Source organism: Rhinolophus sinicus, chromosome 7, assembly GCF_057876585.1.
Source record: "Rhinolophus sinicus isolate RSI-liver-muscle chromosome 7, RSI-T2T, whole genome shotgun sequence".
Lineage (NCBI taxonomy): Eukaryota > Metazoa > Chordata > Mammalia > Chiroptera > Rhinolophidae > Rhinolophus > Rhinolophus sinicus.
In genome coordinates, this window is record NC_142507.1 from 14,713,080 (window position 1) to 14,735,000 (window position 21,921).

Genomic DNA, 21,921 nt, shown 5'->3' on the forward strand with positions numbered 1-21,921 from the left:
TCAAGTATTATTATCTTCATTTAAGTATTGGGTCACAAGGTTCAGAACGATTAGTTAACTACCCCACATCATACAACTACATAGTGGCAGAGCCAGAAATTGATGCCAGGTCTGTCTAACTTCAGTGCAAACCCTGTCACCTCAGGGGAAAATGCTCTAGAGATGTACCAGAGACCTTGACCACTGTGTTTTACAATACGTATCACTAATTCTCAAATGTAGTTGGGTTTGAGCATGACGTTGGGGCTAGAGGTTCCCATCAAAATTTTGTGGGTTTTTTTTTTTAAGTAAAAATAAACTTTTCGTTTTAGAGTAGTTTTAGATTTAGGGACAAGTGACAAAGATCATAGAGTTCCCATATACACCTGACACACAGTTTCCCTTGTTTTAACATCTTAGTGTGGTATATTTGGCACAGTTGTGGGTGTTGTTTTGAAAAAGCTCATTTAATATTATAAAGCAATAATGTGTTTGACAAATTAGAAGTATACATAATTTAGACAACAGTAAAGTTGAACAAAATCTTCTCTCCTAGGGGGCGGATAATACAAGAGGTATAAATTCTATGTCATGCTAGAAGCTTCTAGCTTCTAGCTAGAAGAGAGAGTCATCTACCATAAAGGAGTGCACCAGAAATTAGATAGTGAGATTTTTATACATAATACAAGAAAACATTGATTAAAAAGGGAAAAACACTGATTTGGATGTTTATCAAATTTTCAGCTCAACACAAAGCTGAGAGGGTTAGATAATATAATGAATGCCTGAAGCAGGAGTTGAAAGGATTGAAAAGGAAACTGCATGAAGATGCATGTTATTGTACTTATGTCTAAAAATCAACTGCAGAAGAATAGGATATGGAAACGTTCGGCTGAGCAGAAAAGGGTTGGAAGCAATGGTTCTCAGCCTGGATTCCTCACTGGGATCATCTGGGGAGCTTCAGAAAATACTCATTCCTGCTCCCACACACTGGGGTTCTGATTTCATTGGCCTGAAGTGCAGGCTGATGGCTTGAAAAGCTCCCCAAGATTTAAAACTACTAATTTAAAGGTTTTAGTTAATGCAGTGATTCTGATTCCATTCGTCTGGGATGGAGCATTTATTATCATTATTATTATTATTATTATTATTATTATTATTATTATTATTTAACCGTCTCAGGTGATTCTAATAGATAGCCAGTGCTGATAACCTCTGGGATATCAAAAGCTTAAGAGAAGTCAGTGGTGTTATCATTGCTCCTCTGCCTCCGATAAAATATTAGTAGAAGTATGGTATCTACGGCAGAAAAAATAGTTCCTCTCTACTTTTCCACCTGAAGTACTTTTCCACCCAGTTCTGTCTCATTTTAGGGGCACACTGACGAATTGAACTCATTTAGGATGTCAGAAGACTAAAGGGAATATCACCTCTGACATACAATTTAAAAATGACATCATTGTTGTCTTTAAATATGTTTAAAGGGTTGTTATATGGAAGATGAATTAGAATTTTTTTTGCCTTTGTGTTTTCTAAAGGGTAGAAGTTAAAGAGAGGAATACTTCAGCTGAAAAGTAACAAAAAGTAACTTGCTCCTAAAATGGACTTTCTGAATGCCATCATTGGAGTTATTCAATCAGAAATTGTACCTCTTCACTAGGTGCTTGGGCAGCTTTCCTTTTATATGTACCTCCCAACTTTGAACTACTTAGATTGCAGTGTCCCTGAAGGCCAAATCCATATGCTGTGTTCTCTTTTTCCACCAGGACCAGTGGCCCAGTGCCCTCAGCGGAGTCTTACCTGAATAAACGTTCATCGACTCTATGAACGTTGAATTTACATTTCTATATTTTAGCGGTAACCCAAAGGCCATGTGTGCAATGCAGAAAGTAGGCATCCATTCCAATTCAGATTTATTTTTAACTTTACTTAAAATATACAATTGTTGAGACAAAAATTAGTTATTTTACTTCATAGTATCTGATCATTACAATTTCAGATTTACGTTCTCACCTATCTTGAAGGCAGTTATGTAAAAACGTGCACAAATCTGGACCCTCACTCCATTTCTCCTCACCCACGAGAGCACACTACCTCCAGGTCCCTTTCTCCCCATTTCTTATCTACCATCTTCCAAACCCACCCAAGTGCTCAGCCCCAGCAGACTGGGGCAGGGCCTAGCTGCTCGTTTCACTCCAGCCATCGCTGCCATCCACTGATCACCATGGCTAATCAGATAGTATGACAGTGTGCACCAGTCATTAAGATGACCCAAATTAACAGCCTGGCCATGTCACAGTACATTCATTCCACATACACAGACGTGGCCTAAGTGTGAGGCAGAAACTTGGATGTGCTTATTTGTGTTTGCATTGTAACATGCATTATTGATAGTCCTATGCTGCTTCAGTGCTTTAAATCTGCAAATGAGAATCATCTGTCAATTGCTACAGCCAGAATTGAGATCTGAGGGTAAAAGAGAAAGTGTGTGTGCCCTTTTTCTACCAGCGTTTCCTTTCATTTGCCCTTTTCCTTCACAGTTACCTTGTAAAGCATCTTAGCTCAACACATGGCCCAGCATTTGGCTTACAACGGATAGTGAATCAGAATATTTTTATATCCTAAAGAGAAACAAATCTTCCCTAGCCAGGTGAAGAAGGTAATGCAGGCCCTGAATTGTAAGCTGGTTGTGGGGATTTGGTAATCCACTTTCCTCCTCTAATACTGGACAGTAAAGCTCGGTTCTTAATAAAACACAGGCAGCCTTATTTTAATCACCGTTGCAATTGGCACCTTGCAGTGCCTGGTGTAAATTATCCCCCAAATATTTGCATTCTTGATAGCCATTTTTCTGCAGTGCATTTAATAAATAGAGGGTCCTATTACCTGCAAAATGTTAGCATAAATTAACAATCCATTAGTCACAATAAGTTTTATAAAACATTTACAGATAGAAATCATGTTTAATTAAAATTAACTTGCATGGGAAAGCCAAGTGCACTAATGATCACAATGACCTTTTATTACCTGCAGTCCCTTGTTTTGGCTGGAATGATTGACAGCTTGCTGTTTGGCTACCATGTTGAATTTCAGCTGACAAGACTTTTCATTTTAACTCAATTTGCCCGCCTATCACAAGCTGGTGGCAGGCCAGACCCAAGTCACCCAGCTTTGCCTCAGCAGCTTGCTCTAGTTCTCATTAGTACGCATTTATTCAGTGGAAATTGGAAGACAAATGCTTGAAGGCATGTGAACTAAGTATAGCAAATTAGGTTTAAAGACTGAATATTTATAAGTATATGGAAAGTCTTTTTTTTTTTTTTTTTTTAATTCTAGAGCGAATTGAGAACTGAGTGCTAGCTTTGGCATAAAAGAAATAAAGATAGATGGGGGAAGGAAGATTCTAAGAATAACAATACTATAAGCTTTTTCTTTCCATTTTGGAAATATGTTAAAATCTCTCTGACAACACCTTATCAAATACCAACCTGGCCTCTCTTTGGTGGAATGCTTGCGCAATGAAGTTTAGCACCTCGTGTGTGAGAAGGGGGAAAAATGAGGGTCATGTTCAATTGTTGCGTGGTTATCCCTTGGTATGTTTTAAATTGCCTTGTTTGTTCGGCACTAGCACAGAAACAGATGTTGCTCTACCGTGTAGGATAATTTACTGTACCTCCTGGTGTAGCATAGAAGCCCTCCCAGGGCCCAGCTGGCCTGTCAGTGGCACTGGCTGGTGTCTGCCCAACTATGACAACTACAAGTAGAAGCTGCAGTTTGTTTTTCATTTTTTTTAGTGTGCAGTTGTCATTCTTCTCAACATATAGCTCTGCCTGCTTTCTTACGGGGGCTGGTGGAAAAGCTGCTGGCTTTTGTGTCTGTACGTGGCAACACAGAGCCACGGAAGCCCCACTCCACTCTCCATTGCTAATAATAATGAAGCTCATTACTTTTGTCGTCTAATGATTATCGGCATGATCGCTCAGAGTGAGTGCCAACCTCATCTTGCACACATAACTGGTACTGGAAGGTAAAACAGATTTGTCATTTACGATCTGACCACTAAGGCACACTTTGTGCTCCATTATTGTGATTAACTTCTGCATAAGATATGCTTGTCCAATGGTCGTTTGTGATACTGCAATGGGCGCAAGCTGCCCTGCTTCCCGCGAGCAGGTCAGCCAATCAGATGTGACTGTGTTATTTGGACTGTTAAATGCCTACCCTGTCACAGCAGCCACCCCACAATTAGGTTGTTTTTGTATTTCTTCTTCCCACACCTCTACTGGACTTGTTAGGTGAACAGCACTGCGACATATGTCAGCTACCATTTCACACCACACACTGAAATGATGCTATGCTGCTCTTGACCCAACAGAGCCAGCAGCAGTACAGGGAAGCTGGCCCTTGCTTTTCACCGTAAAAATGTTGGTCTCTGGTGTCCTGCCAGCTAAAATCCGGCGTGTCAGGTGCCTTGTGGCTATCTGCAGTAGAGTCCATCTTCCAAAACCAAAGTTCTTTTCTGGCCTTATCACTAACAAACCGATTTGACTCTGCCTGATTATAATAACGAAGGCAGTCCAAAAGAATATGCACAGCTTCACTGTATGTCACATTGAATCACCACACTGGCCACACAGAGTTGGCCGCAGCCTCATTTCTTTAGACAAATGCACACTTAGGGAAAAACCTCCTGGGAGAAGGCACCCAAAGCTACTTGATATCACTATGCAAGCTGTGCATAGATTTAAATTTGAGTGAAATAGCATTTGTTTTTATTTTGTGGCTGATGCAAGCTCTCACTGACCGGTCTGCCTCTGTAATCTAATAATTGGGTACCTACTATGTTTCAGAGCCTTGCTGAACATTAGGAAACTGGGCTGTGCGTGTGTGTGTGTGTGTGTGTGTGTGTGTGTGTGTGTGTGTGAAAGAGAGAGAGAGAGAGAGAGAGAGAGAGAGAGAGAGAGAGAGAGAGATTGATTCTACATTGCAAGCTATAAACACAACCATTTGTTACCATGTGAAGGGGGAAAAACACTCAATTTGGAGCTCTTTTTCACATTGCTGATTAGAAAGAATCAAGCTTTATGTTCTAGGACCCATTCACGCTGGTGGAAACATAGTCAGTTTTGATTATGAAGGCAGAGATGCAGACCTAGACAGGAGCTGCATGCTATCAGAATGATTTATGCAAATTATGCATATTATTCCCGAAGGAATTCCTCCTCAAACTGCCAGGATAAATTGCCGGAAATTAGCCATAAAATCTGTCGTGCTAGGAGCAAAAGGTGAAGGCCACTGGGAAAGCAAGGACATTTCAGCTTCTGGAATTTTCCACGTTATGATGGTGGCTGTTATTTTCACTGGATGCTGTGGGAAATAGGGTTTTCTTTTGAATCCTATAAAAGTAGTTTTCCTTTAAAATTTTTCCAGCAAATGCTGACTCACATTTTATTTACAGCTAGCATAAAAGAAATTAAGTGTTCAGCTGTCTCAGAAAGCACTACTACAATTACTTTACTATTAACTGCCTAAATGGTTATGAAATGCCTGAGCCTGGTGTTAAAGGTATAGCTGTTTTGAAGGGTGGTGAAATAACCCACCAGCAGTGGACTTTAACTGGGATATGGTTTTAATTTGCAATGGGTATACGCGTAACACAGCATTGCCCTCTTGCAAACCATTCCTTCCTGCGAAAATCCTAATTAATCACTGTCTGCCCAAGCACTGCAGTGTTGTCGCCTTCTGTCTGTGAAATGCCCCCAAGCTGTGTTGAGGCCAGGCCAGTGCTGTCTCACCCACCCCCTCTTTTCTCTGGCCATGCAAAGCCACCATGGGCTCCATCTTGGTGATCGGTGGATCTGATTAGGAAAGGGTTTCCTTTTCAATCAAAGCTATTGGTGATGAGCTTTAATGGCAAATGGCGGGCACTCCTCAGGAGCAGTCATATTTTAAGAAGCTGTTGCTTGTTTCCTTCAGAGAGCACCATCCTCGAAGCTTTACGACTATGCTCATTTTCAAGCATCATTCGTTATGTTGAAGAGGATTTGACTCTACCTTCAGAGACCGGGGACTACGTTCTGCGCCAGGGAGACCTAATAGCCATCTTTCCTGCAGTCTTGCACCAGGACCCTGAAGTCTTTGAAGCTCCAGAGGTAACCAAACATTAATTAAGCTGGTCATTGCTACTCCTTAGATACTGCAAGCACTTGCCTCTCCCTCATGATCTCTCTCTGTCTCTTCCTTTTGCTGCCTTGCTCCAAATGGGATCTGAGATGGCTTCGTGGCTTCTGTGTTTCCTTCCAATGGGAAAATTTTCCTGTTTACTGAAGTGTTTCCTAAGGTCTCTCTTTCAAAGTTTTTGTGACCTATGAGTAGAAACACAGTGATGAGACTCAATGCTAGGGTCTTCAAATGAAATGGACATTGTACCTTGACCATGATTACTTTTAGGCCAAAATTAGGTTTCTCTTGGCAGAGAATTATTGAAAACCATAGAGGCCAAGCTATTGACAGACAGCTTAAAGAATAAATGAGGATGAATATTTTGCTAAGTGTTTCCAGAACGGGGTTGATATCCCAAAATCAAATACCATCATGGCCATAGTTAAGTCCATATACTTTTTCACCTCTTACTAAAGATATGTGCCCCTTCTTGATCAATTAGGATGGCATTATGAACTTGAGATTGTAAAGCTGCTGCTCACAAGTGACGCTCTGAGGGTAATTGTGTCATCTCCTTGTATTTTTTTCCAAAGCTGGAGTTAATGAATATCAAAGACTGGAAATTAATCTACCCTGGCTCATCTCTTAATACCATTTCAGAGGTTCACCACCTGCATGCAAATTGAATGCAGTCATATTCTGCCTGTGCTTCTCATGAAGTAACGCTATTGCTGCAGTAGGCTTTGTATATAAAATGCCATTTTTCAAAGAGAAACTTCTGTGCTCTTTTTGAGCAGTTCAAAAGCTGAACGACTTTCAAACCCAGTTTCTCAGTGAGATGTCTTGCAGCCAGGCTAGATTAAAAAATTGTTGAATTTTGGAAACTAATAAGAAGAGGACAGACTTCAAATACAATGAGTTAATTTGTATTGATTTCATCAGCAAGGCACAAAATGTTTTAGGTGAGGGGAGAATGTACTAATGGTTTCTATGTATTTCAGAGGAAGCATGAAATGAATGATGATAGTAAGTCAGAAGTAGGGTCTTAGTGAGTAAATGAACATTTTGCAGACGACAAGATTTATTTCCGCATTTGTAAATATCAAAATTTTCACACATAGTAGGTCGTCAATAAGGAGGGCAAAATAACTAATATTTGAAAAATATTTTTCAATTTTTAGTTTTATTTCTAATTACAATTTTTAATTTAATTAACATTATTGCGTGATTATTCCACTAGTCATTAAGTTTACTATTCATGTCACAATAGTAAAATAAATATTAAAGTTATCAACAAATACTCCATACAGTTTGCCAAATCACTGCTGTTTTTAATGGTACTCTTCTTTAATGGTACTTTATGGTACTCCTCCCGTCGTCCACCCTTGACCCTGCCCCCATGATGGAAAAGACCATGCATTAGACTTTTAGAAATTTAAAAATCAAAGTTAAATGTTGAACGTGAGCTGATTTATATTTATATTCTAATATTTCTGTGGAATACTAAATAGCAGTGCCCAAATGTTACATAATAAATTGACCAGTCTTAAGAGGACTCAGAAAGATTTGCCTCATACCCAATCTGGGAAGCCAAAAAATCACAATATTGTGAGTACCGAGTCTAACTTAAGCTCTAACTTAAGTTGGTGAGCACTTTCTATTATTTCCTAGACTTAACATTAGCCAGTTACACCCAACTAATGTTAAAATGAGCTAGCTAATTTTTTACCACAGTATTGTTTCCTTGAAATTAGTTGTGGAATGCTAATTATAGTTCAGAACCATTTTTACATGATTTGGCCAGGTCCTATGTAACCATTCATTCTATAAACATTCTATAAACTTAGGGTAGCAGTAAGATACTGTAGATACTCATATAACAGATGCCCATCCAAATGCAACCAGGCACTGGCAGTAAAAAAAAGAGAATTCTGTCCTTGGCCATTTGTCACTAGATCCCTGGCCCAGGAGCTCATCAGAGGTACACAGTCCCCACTTCCTGTCTTTTGTGCACTACAGATCTTGAATGGGGACACCAAGCCTTAGAGACAAAAAATAGGCAATAGCTGTTGGGTCAAAAATATGAGGAAAACTAACTCCAGATGTAAGTATAGTTATTCTTGGGGCCCCTAGAGACTACAGAGGCTTAACAGAGCATAGCTTCTCTCAACCCAACAAGGCATGGTTTCAGGATATTCAGAACTCAGAGACTCTAGAGTGCTCCATTTCCAAAAAAAGGACAGGGTCTTCCTTCTCTCATCTCTCTATTCCTGAATGTCCCTCCTCGTGCACTCAAGTGGCTCCAGATTATCCACAAGAATCACCCTCAATCACCTCTGCTTTGACAGTGTCCCTGATTCTCACCTTATTCCTCAGATAATGTACCACTGTCCCCTCTATGGCCTGTGTGTACCTTCTATTTATTTATTATGATGCGTACCACATGGTATTTTGCAGTTACTTGTTTACTTGTCTGTGCTCCCATTTGCTGTAAGCTCAGAAGGGGAAATGCCCTACCACTGCTTCCTCTGCCTAACACACAGGAGGGAGTCCACAGAAGGTGAATAAATAAGGAGGTGCTGGGATGGATGATTGTACTGAAAGTGAAAGTACACTCCAGGTAAAATTTTAAATCACCACAGATACTGCACATTCAAATATGTACTGGGCCTAACCACATCAAATAGATGAAGGGACTTGTGTATAAATATAGCAATACTAGCAGGAGTGGTGAGAACTATGGCAAAACTTTGGCTATTTCTGAATTAGTCCTCAGCTCTTACAAGCATGTAGACCTGGTATGGCCAAGTCGTGTTTTGTTTTGTTTCGTTTTTAACTCATAAAACAGATGGGTGATGCTTAGAATTTTTTAATGTTTGGAAAAATAAAACTTAAAACACAATGTGGGCTAAGCCAAAAGTGTTTGGGGACCTAACTGGGTCTCTAAGCTACCACCAACATGTGACCTCCGTGTTAGGAATTATTTTCCTGAGTATCGGTTGCTTACTTTATTGTAATGTAGTTGGCCAGGTAGCTCCTGCCTGTGTGGGGAAAAAAAAAAAATTGGCAAGTAAAATTTATAACAATGAGAGAGCAAAGGAAACACTCCTTCCCAATACTTTCCTCCTCTATCTGTATCAGCCTAAATGCTGTCCGAGGAAGTCTAGATAAATTAACTAAGAATGGAAAGCTTTTTAATGTTTTCTGAAGGCTTCATCAAATTTATGTCTATTACCATCCAGAATTCAAGCACTGACTCTCAAAGAATCAGTAAATGGTGATGATTTCTTTTTTGCCAAAATACAAAACTGGAGCTATGGAAAAGACCAAATCTATTGGGTGTTTTTTCTATGGCTAGAGGGGCTGAAGTATAAAGGGAGGCCTGGTGAGGTCTCCATGGAAAAAAACGGCAATCATTTAAGATGGTAATACATTATCATAACCATGTAGCCTCCAAAAGTAGGGAAACAACAAAGTTATTACAAAGCCATCAGAGCACCCCCTAAAGCTCTGAACTTGACAGGCCTTACTTTACTTCATGCAAGTCTTCCCTCTCTACTTCTCAGAGGAATAGGGATTGTAAAGTGATAAATGAATTTGAAAGCCCTTGAAAAAAAATTCTAAGTCACTACAAAAATTGTTATATCACTGTTCTTAGAATATACTCGTCATGACAAATGAAGAATACTCTAAATAAATTTTTGTCTGTATCTCAACCTGAAATAAAGATTGTGCTCCCAGTATATTTCAAGGCAACATATGTATATTGAGGTGTCTCATATCCAGGTGTTTCATCATGGGTGGATTTCTGCTATACCAGTAAACCGGCACGTCATACCAGCTATGGTGGAACCAGCTGGTAAACCAGCACTCTGAAAAGCCCTGATTTTATTAGTTTTCATGGTATAAATATTCCCACCCTGGCTGATTTCATGTTACCACCACGAAGACCCCGAACACAGAGTTGAGATGTCCACACTCTCGTGAGCTAGTTACTACGAGCTGGCTATAGCCCTCCACTCCTTGGAACCCAAGTCATGGAGAGAAAAAGAAACTTCTGTCATTTGTCATCTAGCTCCCAGGAGGACTGACTGTAAACCAGGGTCAACAGTGCAGCCCCTCAGTCATCCATTCAAAACATTGAGAGTGTTTATTCCTAGGAAGTGACACCTCTTGTCTAATCTAGATTCCTACACCCAAATGATGAATTGAGTGAATACAAGACCTGGTCATACTATATGTCACCTACCTCAGCAAGACCATGTTTTATGCCTTTCTAACTTCAATGCTTCGCATACTTTAAAAAAAAAAAATCTGTTGAACTGAACTAAACATAATATTTGGAGAACACAACTTAGGTTGTTACATGATGTTCCTCAGTTACTTATACCAAAAATTCTTCTCTATCCAGAAAATTGAATCATCTATCCAGTCTTGATTTCTAGTGCTAAATATTATACCATTTTCCTGTTGTAAACACTGAATATTCATCTACTCTTCATTCTCTACATGTTTATTTACTCATTCAATATCTGTTTTTTTCAAAAGCTTGAAGATTGCTTTTCAAATATACTTTATTGTCATGTATTTATTCATTAATTCGACAAACATACATGGACCCTCTACTATGTGCATAGCAGTCTGGTGGATGCTTTAAAAACACAGAGGTAAATAAGACAGTGTGACAACTCCAATCTCCAGGGATTTCCTGGCTCTGCCATCTCCTGTGGGTTAGCTCTGTCTTCAGCCCGGTGGCAAGAAAGCTGCGACAGTTGGAGGCATCATACTCACAAAGAACGAGGTCCGGAGAAAAAAGGGGGATGAACCTTTTTCTCTGTTTGTTTTTCTTCCTTCACAAGCAGAGAACTTCTCCCAGATATGTCCCCAGACTTCTCCCCCCGTAGCACTGACGAGCGTGGCTCACACACCCTGTCCTACATCAGTCAGAAGCCAGAGCAGTGTGATTACCACGATTGGAGCCTAGACAAACCTCGTACAGAAGAAAGATGACGAGGAGTCAAACACAACCATCTTAGAGGAGCAGTGGGGAATTTCAGTGTCTTACCCTTTCTCCTATGATTTCACTATTCTCCTCCACTTAATAATATTGCATTTACTTGATTGTCTTCAATGAAGAAGTACCGAGCTATTATGGTTACTGCAAAGCGTTTAAGTCGACCTGATGATTCCCGTGTTTAACTTGTTCCAAAGGATTGTGTTCATCGTGAGCTTCCCAACTCTTTGTTCTATGACACTGTGACCCCAGAATCTCAGGGGTGAGACTATTATACTCCCTTCTCTTTTTGTCTAAGACCAGACTATATCCCTAGCAGCTGCCATATGCCCTTCCTAATATTGGTGTCTGCTCTGGTTCTCCATGCCCTGGCAATGGAAAACAAACTGGAAATACATTTCCACTCAATAATATACTCATGCCTATGTGCCCTTGGACTTGGATGAGAGTCACAGAGACAAGGAAGTTGGTCTCTTCTTGTTTCATAATATAACCAACTAAATAGGAATTTCTAAGATGTTTATTATGAGGAAATTGAATAGAATGTGACAGGAAACTAGAGGCGTGACATGGCTGATTGACCAGAAATTTGAGGGAACTGAATATAAATGCTAACCGAAGGTCATGGAAGTCGGAGAGCATTATGGGTTTTATCACTATGGCCTCTCAGAGCGCAGCACATTCTCTTTCACAAAGAAGAACATGAAAGCCATGACCATTTCTGGCTTAACTTATGAAATCAGGACATTATGAAGTCATAATCCAGGCTAAGTTTTCCTTTTGTATTTTCTGGCTTAAACCATGGAGCTGCAGCGAGACCACATCTAACAAATCATTTCATGGCAAAATTGTCTTAAACTGATTGGGCCTAGACCAGTAGCTCTTAGGGAGAGCGTTCTTCTCCTCAGATTAGTCAGTGAGCCGGAGGGAGCAGTAGTATTGACTCAGGGAAACAGGCCGGGGCCACGGTAACAGACAAAAGTCACCAGAAAAGAGTGCCATATACTAACTCAATCTCCAGGAATAAAGTGTATGTCAACAAAGAGTGCCCGTGTTCATTACTACAGGGAGGAACAGGTGATTTTAGTTTTACACTGGTTAGACCTATTCAGATACATCCCAGAACTGTCTGTGGAAATATACACTCGCGTTCTAATGCAGACTAATTTTGCCATTATGATTGCATCAGCGTTGCAAGTTGGAAGGGACTAGAAGCTACCCAAAGTGTGTTTTCTAAGTTTGAGTATTTATCAAAATAAGTACCCCAGGTAAAAGACGATAAACCCAACACTTTTAAAAGAAATGATTTTGCTGACATTGGTACTGGGGTTGAGTGAGAAAATAAGATCATCTGTGAAGGATTCAGAATCTATCCACGTATTGTAGGGTTTTCTCTATAACCTGAAATGCTTTCAGTCTGACCTGCTTCTTTGCCTTTAACTTCATGTAGTTTATGTCAAAGTTGTGTGCTGAGCAGGTCAAATACTAATAAGCACCGAATACAGGAAATACTTAGTTGTTTTCATGTGTGCCACGTGTATTAATTTAATCAATGGTTTAATTCACCATGGGCTGAAATAAGGTCACTCAGTCTCCTCTTGGAAACTCAAGTGACAGTAAATTAACATGGTGGGCCAAACAACCTAGATGAATCAGTCCCATCATTTTCTGTAACAAGTAATATAACTTATTTATGAAAACATGTCAAAAACTACTGCTGTTCTGGAGTTAACCCAAAGAGAGTTCATTGTAATAGAAGTGCCATAGAAGAAATTCAGTGCAACATCAAAAACAAGACCAATTTTGTGGCTTAGCGCCTCTCTAGGGCTTTATGTGAATTTTATTATTTTATATCGATGTAATCCAAATATAAGCATTGAATAAGCTCATAGTTCTCATCCATCAGTAACTGACTGGGCAGGAATAGAAAAAAGCCTACTGGAGATTCTCCGTTAGGCGGCTCCTACTCAATATTCCATAGTCACAATGGTGGAAGCCCGTACCTCTCCCCCAACATTGATCTATCAAGTGCCCGTAAGTGAGGACCCATCTTAGAGAACAAAAATAGATATACTGCCTCTATACTTAGAGAACTCAGCATAGGAGAGAAATGTGAATTGGAAAGAAAAATCATAGCAGTGTTTGGATTTCACTTTGATATGGGAGGAGTCATTTCTTAGTAACATTTGAGTTTTTTGGTAGTTCATACATGATCTGCACTTAGTCACGTTTTACTCTCTGGTGTTGGCTGGTCTAAAGGGGCCTTTTAAGACAGGCAGGGGGAGCTGACAACTCTGTGGATCTAAACTCAAACTATTTCATGGAAATTTTTCGTTTTAACACTCTCTATTTCTTCTTTACAGGAGTTTAGATTTGACCGTTTTGTAGAAAATGGTAAGAAGAAAACCACCTTTTTCAAAAGTGGGAAAAAACTGAAGTTTTATCTACTGCCCTTTGGATTGGGAGCCAGCAAATGCCCAGGGCGATTTTTGGCAGTTATTGAAATAAAGCAATTGCTGATTATACTTTTAACTTATTTTGATTTAGAGATAGTGGACGACAAACCTATACAACGAGACAAGGGCCGCTTCTTATTTGGTATTCAGTATCCAGATTCTGATGTTTTATTTAGATACAAAGTCAAATCTTAAAGAAGCTAAAAAGAAAGAAATCTATCAAAACCAACCTAAATATCCTCAACTCAGTTTTGATTTTAACTTCTGCAAATGTAATTGCTTTGCTTTATTATTTAAAAAGTGCCAATTTTTCACTTGATCTGAGATCAATCCAGTTTGTACTTGATCACAAAACCCAGCAAAAAATAAAACAGAATGGGGGCATGAAAATGGACATCAAAAGCAACATAATAATAAACTTAAAATAGCTTTTTTAAGTTTCTACCTATTATCTTCACCTGTCATTGTAAATAGACAGTAATAGACTTAACACTGTGGGATTTTTTTTAAGTCACTCAAATTCTTCTCTCATATATAAATACACACTTTATGCACTACTGGAAATGGACGCATTCTAACAACTTCCAAATTCTCAGAGAAGAGGGAAATTAAATTTCCGTGAGATAGATGGGGTGAAAATGTTCCCTTCGCATATAATATTAATATCTGTATTGCCAGGGTGTGTTTGCCTTAAATGACTTTTGCAGTAGATTAAATACTTCAACTTCACTTCAATATTTAATCATCCATAAATGCTCTTTATTACTTTGTATACTATGACTCAATAGAACACAATTTCTTGTTCTATAAGACCACTCAGATTCAAGTTAGAGACTGATAAGATTTAATGTATAAGAACACACAAAACCTATTATATATTCAGCAGTTGCCCTACACGTTAGTATTAGGTTTATTGTAGAAGCAAATGTTGAAATCATTCCAGGATTGATTGCAGCATTTGGCTTTAGTGTAAACTATAAGGGTTCTGCCAGTATTGCAATTAAGTCTTTCCTAAATGCTTTTCTTTATATAAACTGAGAAACTAAATAGCAATATTTGTTCTTAACACCTCACCTTTTAGACTTGGAGTTTATTTGTATTATCCTGAATTACAACATTATATAATTATTATGCTTAATAATTATACCTAATTACTAAGCGTAATTTCATACACCACAATGCAGCATTGTGTCCATGATTGAAAGATTTCTAACATCAGATTCCAAATGATTGGCATCTGACATAAATTATAATGTTTATATATAAACAGGCAAAGCAGGTGATGAAACCCAGGTAATTCATGCTGCACTAATTGGAACTCTCATGCTTCAGAAATGTGCTATTGTTTTAAAAAGGAAATTAATTTTAAAAATAACATTATAAAATACTGACCTTACTAAGTACATAGATTTGCTAGCATTTATTTTCTCCTTCCTGAAGTACATGCTCTAAATATTCCTTAGAGAAAGTCTGCTGGTCTAAACTCTATTTTTGCTTAGTTAAAGATGTTTTCATTTTTGCCCTCGGTCTGAAATCATGATCTTACTAGGTGCACACATATAAGTCGAGAGTTATTTCTTCACAGGACTTGGAAGATATTGCATGTTCCTAAGGCTTCCATTGTTATTATCAGTCAGTTTAATTACTCAGGAGGTGGCCTGCGTCTTCTCTCTGACAGCTTTAACGTGTTCTCTTTGCTTTGATGTTGTTTCTTTCTATTAGTCGTGCCGTGATACTTGAGTCAGATGTGTGTTTTTCATCAAGTAGGGAATATTTTCAGCCATTATCTCTTTGAATATTACCTCTCTCAGGCTCTGTATTAGATCCTTTCTCTCTATACTCCATGTTGTTTGACCTTTTTTCCCCATATTTTGTATTTCTAATTTATATTCTAAGTAATTTCTTTAGATCTCTCTTCTAGTTTCTTCTCTGTATCCACAAGTAATTGGCTCTTTAACTCATCCACTAAATTTGTTTCTTCCTTCCTTTTATTTTAATCTCTGGTTCATAGGCTGAGTAATCATACTCCTTATATCTCTTAGTTCATAATACATAATTATAATTGGTCCAAACAAGGCCCCTGTGGCTTTATTTACTTATTTTATTTTATTCCTAACCCACACCATCGTACTCCTCCCCATCGTAGGCAAACATTCTAAAGTGTTTGATGTTTATCTTTTTATAAAATATATATTATCATCTTGGCTGCATTTTTTAAATTTACATAAATGTATTTTCTATAAATCTGATCCTTCTTAATTTTCTTACAAAGCTCTAAGTTTTTACAGATACATCCATATTGCTTTATATACGAGGTCAGACAATTACGTTTGTGAACTCATCCTAGAAAAAGTGGTACATACTTCATTGCTGAATATCATTATGGTCACCTTCCATGTACTCCCCTTGGGAAGCTATGCACCAATGTCAGCACGTAGTCAACCCTTCAAACCAATTTTGGAACTCTTTTTCTCAAATGGCCATCAGAGCTGTCGTCATATTACCCTTGATGTCCTGAATGTCATCAAAATGTCTTCCTTTCAATATTTCCTTTATCTTCGGGTAAAGAAAGAAGTCATTGGGGGTCAGATCAGGTGAGTAGGGAGGATGTTCCAATACAGTTATTTGTTTACTGGCTAAAAACTCCCCCACAGACAGTGCCATGCGAGCTGGTGCATTGTCGTGATGCAAGAGCCATGAATTGTTGACAAAATATTCAGGTCGTTTTTGTCTAACTTTTTCATGCAGCCTTTTCAGCACTTCCAAATAGTAAACTTGGCTAACCGTGTGTCCAGTTGGTACAAATTTATAGTGAATAATCCCTCTGATTTCAAAAAAAAGGTTAGCAACATTGTTGCAACAAGTGCTCGAACTTAATTGTCAGACCTCGTATATTTATTACTCTAACTGCTGCACAGTATACCATAATGTGTACCCACTGGGTTTTAATGATTTATCCAAGAAACTGTTAATGCAACCGTTAATTTGAGGGAGAGGCCAAAGGAGAACCTAAAACTACCCCCACTTATTCTCCCACTACTGTGCCCACCCACCCTGCACCCTGGCTGCTTCATACCCCGTCCTCAACCCCAGTACTGGGCACACACGCGTGCGCGCCCAAGTAGGGCCCTGTGCTTTATCTCCTGCCTTCCGTAAAGCATAGCCCGTTCACTTTGTACCAGGACGTCTAGTTTGCCATACCGCCTGAACTGGAAACCTCCAGATTCTTAAATTCATCTTAGTAATACACTTTTGTGATGTTACAGCAGAGAGAACACAGGAAATTACTCCATTGTACTTCCTGCTTAATTTATAATTAGAAGGAGGTAGGAATTTAGAATAGAAAGTAATAAATAAAATGGTTGAGAAAATATTATGCAAAAGCGGTGGATAGTAGAATCAATGCAAGGGAATCTTATGACAGACTGAAATCTAGTAATTAAAGTGTGTTTATGAATAGAAAATAATGTCATGGTGAAATAAGTTAAAAGACATGGATTCTAGCTGTGACATAACTGATTTCTCATCAGCAAGTCACTTTGCTTCTCAGTGCGTCCATTTCCTTATGTGCAAAATAAAAATAATAAGGCCTATTCAACACCAGGTTTCATTATGAAGATTAAACATACTAAGATGAGTGAACTTATTTTTAAAGTATAATGCAATATGTAAACATAAAATTGTAAAGGAGATACTTAAACTATGTTGTGCCTTTTAAAAACTGTTCTTGTGTATTTGTAGAAGGGAATAATTTTTGTCATTAGTTAATTCATTTTTTTCAACTAAACATTTATTGAGCATTTCCTGTCTTCCACATGTGATGTTATGCACTGGGTTACCCTTCCTCAAGAACACACATACATAGCTAATTTATTATAAATGTAGTTACAAGTAATAAATTCATTTCTTTAAAACTATTGTAAAATTCTGACTCATCTCTAGTTCTAATTAACTTCCATCATTCATTCCAAAGTAATGTTCTGTAATGAAAAATTATTATGTGCATACTTACACACAATAAAACATATACATCAGGAATATGTTTGTATGTTTATATGATTTACATGATTATATGGGAAAAATAACCAAAACCAAAAACAGTTATAGAGGCTCCAGAATATTTTGAAAACTGTATTTTATGTATCATAAAATAAATCTTTTCATTTGTACAGTCTCCCCTAAGTTTAAAATTAAAGGAAATGAATAACTAATAATGCTGTTTCATATCGATGACCAATAGTAAAGAAGCATTCAGGTAGCAAAAACCAAACACCCTAAAGGTGTTAAGAAAAAAGCTATGTATTACTAAATAAGGCATGCTGATAAACAACCCACATGGGAACTTTTATCTTCCTCCTTTTGGCTTTCCTGGCACACTTGAATGTATTTCTCCATTTCATCATTAAGTTTTGGGTCAAGAGTCTAAGGCAAAAGAGCTTCCCGACTCAAAATTTGTGTCATTACTTCTGTTTATTTTCTCATAAAAAATAATTTGGGTACCTGTTCCTATAAGCATCTTCTAATACAACAGTGAAATCTTAAAACCAATTTCAAAGATCAAAGCTAAACATTTTCTAGGTTTTGATCTTAGTATAAAATAATGTCAATAATTATGAAACTAGAATTATACGCCCGTAGAATGTGCACTGTTTTACCTATTAAATTATCCAATGTTGCAAACTATTATTTACTTGAACTGCATTATTAGGTATTCATATTCACATACTCAATTAAGAAAAAGTTAGCAAGCCAAGATTACATTCCCTGTAGCATTATTTTAAATTATAATGAGCGATCAAATAAAACGCTGGTATTTCTCTAAAGCAGTTATTACTTTATAGCATTAGTCTAAATCAGTGATCACTGATGTTTGAACTTTTTAGCTTAAATGTTTATTCTAATACCTTCTTGAGTAAATTTAACTCATAAAAATACTCTACTACATAATTTTAAATAGGAAATAATTTGGCAAAACTTATGTTTAAAAATATTTTTTAGACAGAGGAATGCTGTATATTATAAAAACTGTTGTCCTGAATCATTTGTTTAATATGATCTTTTGATTTTAAAATGTTATATAGGTGGATTTATGAAGAAGCAAATTGTCTTTAAAAGATTTTAGGTGAGAAAAGTGATGTGTAAATCTATTTTATTTTATTTTATTTACAACAAGAACTCAATAAATCAACTTTTAAAGCACAGATGAACGATCATGTCTTTTTTCCTTCCGAGGAACATGTTAGATTTGACTACAAATAGCAAATTATTTTGGGGAAAAAAATTGTGCTGTCTTACTGTAGTATCTTCCATTCTCATTTCCCCGCCATGCACACATATACATATAGTCTTATTTTCTGATAGCCTCCCTAAAAGTACATTAATTGTTACATTTAGAGTATTTTTCAATATATTTTTGCTTATTTATGTGTGAAGTCAATACAGATCCAAGAAATGTCAGTGACTAGTAAGTTTCTTAGTAAATTTATTTTAACCAGGCTGACCCAGCTAGGCTACAGTTTTAATAATTGTTAATATTCTGTGGAGAGATGCATAAGGACAATAATAGGGGAGAGATTACATTACATCTGGTCTTTGTCTTCTGCAGATCACTTTACCACACATAATGAATGAAACAATAATATTTGGACAGTATTCTATTTATTCATAAAGCTGAAATCCAAACTGTAAAAAAACATGATAAAGAGCACTGTTGATGAAAATGACATGTGGCTCCTTCAGTAAGTATATATACAGCATTGCACTGGGACACTTAGCTTTTCCAAGAAACACTCCCATGAGTCAATAAGGTTTTACAGGAACTTGCCTTAGACTCTGAAGGTATTTATTTGTGTGCATTTGGACAAGTCAGTTCAGTATTGTTTAACAATCGGGATAAATTATGTCATTAAATGGGCAGTCTATGAAATAGTCATCTTTGTTTTCAATTTTACTCTAAAAAAACATTTGAGTAAATAGAAATTTTGCAGAACTTTCTGGAATTAGCCATGATCCTGTGAGTAATAATGTGCATTTTCTATTCACGATATAGCTGGATAGAAAAAAAATACTCAGTGGTTATGCTAGATAATTTTAACTGTTTGATACAGTTTATCGTTAATTATTTGAGGTACACTTTGTGTTCTCAATTCCTAAATGTATTAATTTTTATAAGGAGAACCTGATATATTGCAGACTACACAGAAAGGAAGTGTTTAGAGAAAGACTCATGACGCATTTTATTTCCCTTATAACATTTTGTGCTCATAGGAGAAACTAGGGGAATATAAATAATAGGTAAAGGTACTAATACCTAATGACTCATCATTGAGTCAAATTTAAACACAAGCATAAAGCGCATATTAGTTGGAGATTTTGTTTGTTTGTTTGCAAGAGAACATTTACTCCGTATAACTTTTATTTCTAAGAAGTAGACATTGTGGTTAACATAAATGTGTGTCGCTACTACCTGAAAACCCATATTTTTTAGGAATTGCTTTAGGAATTGCTCTTATGTTTAAATGAAATGTACTTTCATTCTCATAACTTGTAAGAACTGGCCAATATATTTAAAGTTTTATAAATGCTTTGTTTTATACTTGAAATGGAATTTTTAAAAAGTATTTGCAATCACTTTTTAATTTGTTTATGAACCTAAAAGTTTATAGGAAGTAGTGTTTTCTCCCTGTTTTGAAATTAGGCATTCATTTTTTTAACTTTTTATTTTGAACTTATTTTAGACTTACCAAAAAGCTATAAAATAGTATTTATTTTTAAAGAAGAAATACTCAGACTAAACAATGCTTACAAAAAATTGAAAAGAGGTCCTAGGACTTTGCCAGTGAAGAGCTTAGTTAACCTTTGACCTTTGGAGATGATTCTCCCCAATAACTCCCCTACAGAACAGCATACCTTAAATAACAATGGAGTGGCAGAAATGATACCACCCTCATCCTCCATAGTTCAAAGAAGTATTTTGTTTCCATTTTTTCTAATTTAAAAAAAAGCTTACTTTGTTGAGTAATCCCAGATATACTTAGTTTTACTCTCTTGAGAAATCTACACTTTAAAGATATATATATGCCTGACGCCTCTCCAAAAGAAAATTGAAGTATATTATTCCCTCACCCTGCTTCCTGATGTTTAGAGCATTTGATAGATTTCCTTTTCTCTTCCATGGCTCTTCATGTTTCTGTGGAACCCTGGTTAGGAAAATTATTTTCTTTTCATAGAAGTCTCAGATGGGGACATAGGTTCAGCCTGGTACCTGAATTTTGACCATAGCTCTGAAGAGAGACTATATCTAGCAAGTGTAGCTGTGCTCACTTGAAGCAACAGTGCATGATCTAATGTTTTGACTAGTTAAATCTATAATATGAGGCTCTCCCATAATAAGGTATTATTTGTCTTCTCTTTTCAAAGAGTAGATAAAGGATATTTAACAAAGAAATCTTTATACCAAGTTCTTCAGTAATTGTCAGAGCAGAGAAATGCATAAAATGAGGTTAGGCCATGAAGCACTTTTATGTTTAAAGCTAAACTCTCATCTCTAAACATCTCTATTAACATAGCAGATTTGAGTTGCAACTATCTTCCTGATAAAATATGAAATCTTTTAAGATTGCAAAGCATTTGTAAATAATGGGTCCTTTAAATATCCCTGAACTTTATTCTGAAACTTATAAAGAGAAATAATAATTGCTTTACATAACCACTGATACCATTTTAGCATTTGATGAAGATGTTAATTTATGGTTGGTTAGCAGTTTATGGCTGTCATTAGTTTTTCAGTTTGGTCCACATTAGAAATCTATTTTTCTTTTTTATTTTAATCTGAGACAATTATATAAAGATATGGTTATGTTTTATCGAAAACGTATCATTCTACTATAGCATTTCAAATTATTCACAGATCATAGTTCTTATATGTGCATATATGAATTTAAAAATACAGCAATAAAATGCTTGAAACAGATCATAAATTTGCTTCATATTTTATTGCATCTCTGAATCAGGATGAGAAGACAAGGGCAACTATGGTCTTTGGGAAAGAATTAACTCTTTCGCAAGCTGGGAAGTAGAACGATATCAGTGTTCGTAATTAAAGATAACTCCCCATCAAAGCATCCTGGTGACTTGTAAGACAGGCTTGTCCATCATATATGGGGGTGGGGGAAACTGCAAAATCCTCTTTCCCTTTGCAGGCTAACCTTCCAAGCCCAGTCATTTTTCTTCCAGAACTCACTAATCCGTCTTTTTGTGTTGCCCAAATTAGAGAACATAGGGGAAGGGAAAGGAAGAGAGGTCACACAG

At 37.0% G+C, this 21,921-nt stretch overlaps 1 protein-coding gene across 1 annotated transcript in view; it reads left to right on the top strand.

Moving 5' to 3' along the window:
- CYP7B1 (cytochrome P450 family 7 subfamily B member 1) overlaps positions 1-17,284 on the top strand; it is a 167,606-nt gene extending 150,322 nt beyond the window's left edge. The window contains exons 5-6 of the mRNA XM_019710701.3: positions 5,956-6,131; positions 13,519-17,284. Of these exons, the coding sequence (XP_019566260.3) occupies positions 5,956-6,131; positions 13,519-13,806 (464 nt within the window). The 3' untranslated portion in view covers positions 13,807-17,284. The remainder of the gene's footprint in view (positions 1-5,955; positions 6,132-13,518) is intronic.
- The last annotated feature ends 4,637 nt before the right edge of the window (positions 17,285-21,921 follow it).